The sequence below is a fragment of the Onychomys torridus genome, chromosome 1, assembly GCF_903995425.1.
Source record: "Onychomys torridus chromosome 1, mOncTor1.1, whole genome shotgun sequence".
Classification (NCBI taxonomy): Eukaryota; Metazoa; Chordata; class Mammalia; order Rodentia; family Cricetidae; genus Onychomys; species Onychomys torridus.
The window spans coordinates 163,659,090-163,667,728 of record NC_050443.1 but is presented as its reverse complement, the minus strand read 5'-3'; the positions used below and the strand labels follow the sequence as shown (position 1 = coordinate 163,667,728).

The 8,639-nt window shown below is 55.4% G+C and overlaps 1 protein-coding gene across 1 annotated transcript; it reads right to left on the bottom strand.

Annotated features, from left to right (window-relative positions):
• Positions 1-1,673: 1,673 nt before the first annotated feature.
• Tlx1 (T cell leukemia homeobox 1) lies at positions 1,674-7,271 on the bottom strand. The gene is made up of 3 exons (XM_036187229.1): positions 6,458-7,271; positions 4,151-4,352; positions 1,674-1,896 (listed from the first exon to the last, which is right to left on the bottom strand). The coding sequence occupies exons 1-3, from the start codon at positions 7,035-7,037 to the stop codon at positions 1,674-1,676; spliced, it is 1,005 nt and encodes a 334-aa protein (XP_036043122.1). The 5' UTR covers positions 7,038-7,271.
• Positions 7,272-8,639: the final 1,368 nt, after the last annotated feature.

Genomic DNA, 8,639 nt, shown 5'->3' with positions numbered 1-8,639 from the left:
TAGACTACTGATAGTCCAGGCTGGTATTGAGAGTCCAGTGCCCTGGCCTCTGCAGCTTGGTGGAAAAGACATGAGTTCCCAATCTCCTAACAGGTGCTGACCACCCCACAGTGTACCTGCACATTCATCTCGGAATCCCGTCACCACATACATCATCAGTGCCCAACTGCAATTACTCCTACATAGACACAGACTCTCACCTGCAGGGACAGACTCCCCAAATGATCCACATGTCCCACAATTACAAACTATCATGCCAGTGAAAACATGGCATATGTGGTTATCCTTCACACACAATTACACCCATACAATTAGAGATGATACACAATCAGAAACACACGTTTACCCCAAAAACAGACTCACAGAGGAAAACTAATGTGTACTTTCACACACATCAACATGATTTATATACAATCAGGAGAATGGGAATCACAAAATTACCCCAAACAGCAGTCATTCTTACATGGACACACACACACACACACACACACACACACACACACACACACACCACTGTTGCAATGCAATGATAGTTTTGATTTGCAACTTAAGAGAAACAAACAATTTTATACTAAAACACCTTCAAATATCATTTCAGCCATTCACTAACAGTAACACCCTGATTGTTCCACTACTGCAGACTTTCATCCCCAGAGACAACTATCCCATGCTCTTAAATTCTAGCAACCTCAGGATATGCCCTCTGACTCCCTTCAGCCTCTCTCTCTGTCTCTCTGTCTCTGTGTCTCTCTCTGTCTCTCTCCCTCTTTCCCCTCCAGGGCCCGAGAATCTTGCCCACCCATAAATCCCCCCAAGCTCAGGTATAAGATGCTGTTTCTTCAGCGTCAGCCTGCACCAGACCCAAATAGCTGCAAAATGCTAGAGTTGGCAAGGAGCTGACAGCCTGACTCCTGAACCGGAGGGTTTTATTATTTTCCACATAAATTACACGAGCACTTTATAAAATGATTACACAGAAAACACCTTATAAGTGCATAACTTACCCCCCTCCCCAAACAGGATCTGGAGAAATGGGCTGGATTTGTGTGAAAGCCTGTCTGTGCATACCTGGGTGCTGCTCTGATGTGCTGCTGCGAGGGCCTCACAGGCCAAGTTTGGCTGTTGTGTGGGGGCTGGTGTGTCACAGTGTGACTATGGCCTTGTGTTTGGGTAAGAGGAGATCCGTGCTGTGAGTCTGAGTCACCCTGGACAATACCTAACAGCAAGGGTCATTGCTAAGATCCTGTGTGTGAGCGCGATACTCTGCCATACAGCCCTCTACCTGGACCGACGATGGTATCACCTGTTTCCAGCTTTAGTACAGATAGCCGCCTGGGGATCCCAGAAGCCCTTCCAAGCCCCACTTCCCTTGGGTCTCTCTGTCCCATATTAAAATCAGAATAAAATGAAATAGACGAAAACGGGAGAGGGTTCTGAACAGTTCCAAAGTGGGGCAGGATCACACAGACTTCTGGAAAGAGGTCTCTGCCTCTCTCCCCAGCCCTCTTCCACCGAAGACAGAACAGCGTCCACAGACGTGTGGACGCGTCGCTTGGGAACCTGGCCAGAGAAGCCCCGTTCCCCTTCTGCGTGCAGTCAGAAAGGGCAGAGAGAGTTTTGGTTCTCCTGATAGCTCTCAAACGGGCTTGGGTCCACTGGGTGGAGGTGCAGGCTCATTCGCAGGCCGAAGCCACCGATGTGACGCTCGTGATTTTGGTGGAGTCGTCAGACCATGGCTGCAGGTTCTGCAGGGCAAAGAGGGACGAGTTGTGTACGCACAGTGGGTCTGCGGGCAAGGGCTGCGCCAGGCTCTTCTGGAAAGCCTCCTGCTGCAGCTGCAAGAGGATGCGGTTTGCCTGCTGCCTCTCGGCCTCGCGCTCCTCTGCTGTCTGCCGCCTGCATTAGGAACAAGCCGTTACCAGCCAAGACTCAAACCCTCTTCCCGCGCCTGCGCAGGCCCAGGGTAGGCCCCCAGGAGATAGCCCCTTATGCACCCCTCATCTCCTGTATGGGCCCCTTTAATGCACTCTCCACTCTTGCGGATCCTGACTATGACAAAAACAAAACAAAAACAAAAACAAAAAAACCCCAAACAACAACAAAACAAAAACAACTTGGAAACCCCCAAAATGGATGGAGCAGAAATATCGTAGAGGGAGAGTAAAAAGCCCAAGGGGCTTGAACTGCTAGGCCTCCCCCCATTAAAGCACAGCGCCTACACTCTCGTGGCACACCTTGGATAGGCTGGTATATTCCAAGACCAGGTGTTATCCCAAGCCCGACGGTTCCCACCTCATGTAGAAGGCGCAAGGGGAAGACCAGCAGAAAGACCTGTCTTTTCCTTAGCTCCTCCAGCCTGGGCCAGGCCTCAGATTTCCTGTGCCAAATCCTGTGCCCCTGAGCTCCCGCTGGACCCACTAGCTTCCTCCCGGGCGGTCTTGGGAGGCAATGACTCACTTATTCCATTTAATGCCGCCCCTCCACCCTGTCAACTGAGATCAAACGTCTGTCTCTAAGGTGGACAGACCTAATGGGAGTCCCCGGGGCCTCCAGAAGCAATTTGTAGGCGATCGATGAAGCCGCTTGAAGCCTTCGGCTCTTCCCGAGGCGAGGCAGACGCCTGCCTGCTCGCACAGCGGCTTCCTGACTTTTCCTTGTCTTTCTGTCTCTCATCTTCCCTGAATTTTAAATTGCTCAGATATTTCCCTTCATGCTGTCTCGTTCCCGTGTTTCCTCTCCTCCCCCTCGTTTTCTCTGAATTAGGGGAATTGGTTCGAACCATATTTTTTAATAATCTGATCTCTTCCTTTTCTTGGTGCTTGCATTCCTTATCCACTCCTTCCCTACCTTAAAACTGTTTTAATTACTTTCTTTTAAAATGGGGTATCTTTGTTCCTTTCCTTTGTGTTTAAGTGTCTCTCTTCGCCTGAGGATGGCTTTCTGCACACCAATCCCCTGCTCCAGGCTTCCACCACCTTAAGCTTGGAGAGCACCAGCCACCCTCCTCAGCTAGTCCGGCTCCTCTTTTTACTAGCTTTCCTAAGGGCTGAAGCCTCGTTCCCCTCTCTTTCCCCAGCCACAGGAATGTTGGTGGGGGGCAGCTGACTTGCAGGGCCAAAGCTTCCTTTGTGGCCTCGAAGGCGGAATCCCGGGCAGATTCCTCGCCTTCATTCAAAAAAAGAGGAAACTCCAATTCCTTCCTCCCGCCCCAAGCCCGCCCGGAGCGGCGCCGCCGACTTTGCGGCGACTCCTGCCACACACTTCCCCAGGGTCTGAGCTGAGAGACTCCCAGCGAGACCAGAATGTGGACAAGGTGTGTGAAAAGGCGCAAGCGTGCAAGGAGGTGCATCTGGAGAAAGGCTGAGTATGAGCAGAGAATAAAGCTGCTTAGGGTGTGTGGTGCCTTCTTGATATTCATGAGAATTGTTGGGAAAGGTGAGCAGAAGACGAGGAAGGTTGAGGCACACGCATTGGGAAAAATAAAAAACGAGAGCGTGGTAAGTGCTGTTGTGTATGTCAGAAGGGAAAATGTCTCTTTCTTTCTCACGCACACCCATCTGCTCCTAATTGATCCCTCCCTTTCAGTGGGACCCGAGAATCCCCGCCACAGCCGGCGCAGATTGATTTTCCCCTTCTAGGATGGGGGCGACTGCGCAGAGCTCAAGTGCCTGGGGAGGAAGCAGTAAGTAGCGGCAGCCGGCGGTCCGGGGCCCCAGACGCTCCGCGGAGAGTCCGGCTGCAGCGCAGAAACCTGGCGCGGGTCATTCTGTCTCCAAGTCACAGGGTCAGGGGAGGTTCCACCCAGCAAAGGCAGGCTGGGGAATCAAAAAACCCCTGAAGGACTCACTAAGTACAGAAGTTCGGATGCATAGACCGGTCTATAGGCCTATTTGCCTCAGAGGCAGAGAGACCAGCCGCGTCTACACCGGATAGAGTGTGCTGTCTAGAAAGCCCTGAAGCTTCTCTTAAAACACATCCCGGATTCCCCAGCCCCACCAGTCTACTGCCCTCCATTGTCTGCAGTCCCGGGAGACTGTAAAAGCCCGCTTGTCTAACCCGATCGGAAACCAGCAAGCAGAGGGAGTGTGTGCAAGCCCAGAGAAGCAGAGAAAAGCTGCTCCGCCGGGACCGGTCTGCCCTGCGAGCTCACCTCCATTTCGTCCGCCGGTTCTGGAACCAGGTTTTAACCTGCGCATCGGTCATTTTGAGCGCCTTGGCCAGAGCGGCGCGCTCCGCCGAAGCCAAGTACTTCTGGCGGTGGAAGCGCTTTTCCAGCTCACAGATCTGCAGGCGTGTGAAGGATGTGCGCGGCTTCTTCTTCTTAGGGGGCGTCCGGTTCTGATAGGGGTGACCTATACGGCGTGTTACAGTGAAGGGTGAGAGGGCCACTGGAGCGGGAGACAGACAGACGGCAGAGGCAAGCGGCAGAGCGTCAGGAGGCGTCCCAGGCCCGACACCCCGCGAGTCAGAGCGCAGTGGTTAGACCCCATAAAGGCAAGGCAGCAAGCCTCCCGGCAACCCTCCACTCCAAGCCCGGGAGGGCAAAGGGCTCCCTTCTGCCCCCCAGGCTTAAGCCTCCCGGAGCGGCCACTTCGGAAACCTCCCCAGCCTGGGGCTTCGGAGATCCCATCCACTTCCCCTTGGCTCCCCTCATCCCCCCCCCCCCACCACCACCATCACCTAGGGGCAGCTAAGCACCCAGCTTCCTCAGCCACTAAACTTAAAAGAGCCAATCAAAAAGTAAGAGGCCCAGCCTCTAGGTCCTTTTCTGAGTCTTGGTCACAGCCCCATACTCACACAGCAGATATAGCTACAAACTTCCAGATTGGTACTCCCACAGACAAGGAGGCACACCTCGAGGGGCCACAGGGCACAGGACAGTACAGGACTATAGCCATACACTCCCTCAGAGCCTCCTTTAGGTCTGATCTGACACTAGGGTTGACTGTGACTCCCCAGAGTAGGCCTGTGCCAGATACCTTTGAATAGTAGAGTCACTGTGGGACACACACACACACACACACACACACACACACACACACACACACGACAGTGGGCTCATAGTGTAGGTGCCAGCAAAGACCTCCAAGACTGCCTGGACTGAGCATCAGAGTTAGACAGGCTCTAGGCCTTGTCTCCTCTCTCATGAGAGAACTTGGGTTGTCTCTCTGGAGTCCCTTGTCTGAAGACCCTCCTTGAATGTCCCACAGTGAACACAAAGACTTTCCCATTTCTGCTGTGGCCCCGAAGTCTGTTCAGGGACTCCAGGGCCAGTCTCTCTGCTTGTGCAGTCTGTAACAGAAGCTGGGGACCTAGGGTAACTTTGGGTGGCCCGAACAGGTCTAACAATGGACTGTTCTTTCCATATGAATACACACACACACACACACACACACACACACACCCCACACACACAACTTCACAGTTAAGGCATGGAGTTTGCCTGGGGAGTCCCAGCCACAAGCAGCGGCCTGAACCCCCTACACCCCCCTAAGGCCCAGCTGCTAACTAGGGACCAATTCCTAACCACTGCGAGTATGGATTTGGAATCTGAACCTGCCTGGGAGGGCTCACGGTCTCAGGATCCAGGTACAGCTAAAGGCAACAAGCGCAGCGGGAAGTGAGCGCCTGGGAGACCTCACGCCAGAGCTGGGGCCCGGCGAACGGAAGCCAGGGCAGAGGGAGCAAGGGCAGAGGAGAGGGAGCAGCAGCGAGCCCAGCAGCTGGCCGCCACCGAGTGCGTACTGGTCCGGGAGTTGTCCTTTAGCCAACTCGCTAGCCAGGCGGGTGCATTATTCATCCCAGAAACAGGAGAGCAGACCCCTGGGAGGGATACCGAGGATGAAATCGAAGAGCGGCCTAGCCCTGTTCTGCCACTGACCCTGGAAGAAGCCCGCAGTCCGGGAAGAAAGCTGGCTGGCTCTGCTCCTTCACCCAGGCTTGAGGCCTTTGCAGATCTTCAGAGACCCGTACCAGAGCTCAGAGCACCCAAGGACGTGTGTGTGGAGCAGGGGACGAGAGGTAAGAGAACCTTTTCTTGTGCCTTATTCCGGGGCTCTTGGCCTCCGTCAGTAAACGGAGACAGAACAGAAAAACATTTTGCTCACAGGGAGTGCTTTCTCCGACCTGCAAGCCTCAACTGTTGACAGAAGGTGGTCCTGAATCTACAGCCCTTTACCCTCTACCTGACTGGGCCCGGGGATCCCGAGAGGGGACCAAGCTTTGCTTTTACGAACAGGGTCCTAGAGTAGAGACGGAGGAGCCCCAGCTGCAAGAACTCTTCGAGCTTAGCGATTCTTAGCACGTAGAATCTTGCAGGCAGTTGAACTTGGGGACGGCGCGCAGAGGCGCTAGGCGGCCTGGCGCTCAGAAAGAGCTTCAAGGAGCCGCCAAGCCGGGTAGGGGTAGCACAGAGCCCGAGCCACGGCCAGGCGGGGCGCGCGCGGGCCGGACTCACCTGTGAACCTGTCCTTTGTGTATCTGCGGTTACTCTCCATCCAGGGGAAGGTGAGGCCAGTGAGGTTGTTGACACCCGGTACCGCAGGCACAGAGGGCACAGTAGGCAAGCCAGTGGCCAGTGGCTGGGGGTGGGCCACCGCTCCGGCCAGCGGCCTGTGCGCGGGCACCCGGATCACCCCAGCAGCGCTCAGCGCCCCCGCGCCGCCAGCGCCCCCACTGCCGCCGCCGCCGCCCGGACCAGGGCCGCCCGCCAAGGCCATGTTCACGTTGTAGGAGCCGGCCAGTGGGCCCATGCTGCAGGCACCGCCGCCGCCGCCGCCCGCCGGGCCGCCGGGACCACCCGGGCCACCAGGGCCGTAAGCTCCTGTGGCCCCGGCCCCCGCCCCAGCGGCGGAACCCCCGCCACCATAAGTGTAGGCGCCTCCAACCAAACAGCCAAGGCCGTATTCTCCGTCCTGGAGGCGCGAAGCGGGCCCCATGCAGCCACCCTGGTCCGGGCTGTTGAGGATCTGATCGATGCCGAAGCTGATGGGCTCCGCGTGGCCCGGGTGGAGATGGTGGGGACCCAGGTGCTCCATGCTGGCCCCGGCCCCACGCGGGGGCCCGGGCGCGGACGCTCGCTGCGCTGGACTACCCCGGCAGCTAGCAGGGGCGCGGAGGCAACAGCCGCTCCAGGCTGCGCTGAGACTTGAAGGCGAAGTGCGCAGAAGGGCCAAAGTAGGGGGGAGGGGAGGGAGAGAGGGGAAGCTGTATTCTTCCCCTCTCCCGCTTCTCCTTCCCTTCTCTGGCTGCTCGCTCGCCGTTGACTCTGGGACATCAATCACCGGGCGAAAAAGCCCTGAGCGAGCGAGCCTAGCTGTTTCGGCCGGGTCTCTCCATTGGCTGTGCGTGGAGAGGAGCGAGGTGAATGACAGCGCGGGGGAGGGGAAGGGAGGGGGAGAAGGAGGCCAGGAGCCCAGACAGATGCCGGAGCCAGAGACAGAGGAACGAGATCAGGGCTCTGAGTAGTTCCAGCGAAGAGAAAAGAGGAGAGCCACAGCGAGACGTTAAAAATGAGAAAGAAAAGAACAGCAAGCAGACATTCCCAGAGACGGACAGACAGACGGACCTAAGGAGAGGCCCTTTCCCAGGCCTGGCAGGAACCACCCCCCTCACTTTGAACAGGACCAAAGGAGTCCAGCCCACCAGGCCCCTGGGGACAGGTGTCCTGCCCAACTGGAGAATCTCCCCAAGGGCTGAGCTGGGGAACACCTGTCACTCAACCAGGCGATTTACCGCAACTTCAAGTCCAGCTTGTTAGAAAGTAGAAGACTGTCTACTCCCCAGGTATGGAGCCCAGGCCCCGAGGCAGGACGGTGAGTTCAGGCTTGTCCTTTAAAACAGGCACTATGAACAACTGGCTATATATTGTTATAAAAATTAGCAGCCACTCTAACTCAGCCTCTCTAAAGAATTTAAGGAAAGAGGAAGTCATCCTGAAAAGCAGGCACGGGTGGAAGGCTAGGTCTGGGGCTTGTGTCAGGGTGCCCCATTCCTCAAGATACCCCTTTCGTTTTGAATAAACAGATGTGCCAAAAAGCAATTCCTATGAGGTCTGAAAGAATGTCACTGGGTTTGTGTTGCTTTCCACCTCTAGCCCAGGGCTGGCTTCTCCAAGCCAGATTTGGAACTGCTGTGAGGAGACAGAGTTATTCCTTTGCTTTTTAAATCGTTGGAGGGAGGTCTTAGGTCTTAAGGCGGTGGAGGCTTAGCTGGTGGGACTCAGATCTGGGAAGTGCATCCAGGACGTAGGCCTTTACAAAGTTTTGCTTCAGCGGCCCGGGTGAGAAGGAAATCCCTTCTCTGTTTCCTCTCTTTCTCCTTTCCAGTAGGGAAAGGTCTGTTCCCTCCTAGGAGCCAAGTTCTGGGATAGGGAAGCATAGGCCTACTTCAGGTCCATTGCACACTCAGCCTGGGGGGGGGGGTGTCTCTAACAGACAAAATGCTAACATGTGAAAGGAACACTTCTGCTCACCAAGTCCCATTGTAATCTATTTGTTCTGGCCACGTCTGTCTGTCACCTTCTCTTGAAGAGCCAGATGTCCTCAGAGGCAGGAAATGCTTTATATCTATGCTGCCCACCCCCATACAGCCCCAGCAAATAAAATATGTTCATCTTGAATTAATAATAAGTGAGTGGA

Excerpts from the sequence above, each read along its gene's own strand:
- Tlx1 (XM_036187229.1), bottom strand. The coding sequence starts at position 7,037 with ATGGAGCACCTGGGTCCCCACCATCTCCACCCGGGCCACGCGGAGCCC. Across the intron at positions 4,353-6,457 it reads CACAAAGGACAGGTTCACAG|GTCACCCCTATCAGAACCGG; the intron begins GTGAGTCCGGCC and ends CACGCCGTATAG. Across the intron at positions 1,897-4,150 it reads AACCGGCGGACGAAATGGAG|GCGGCAGACAGCAGAGGAGC; the intron begins GTGAGCTCGCAG and ends TTCCTAATGCAG.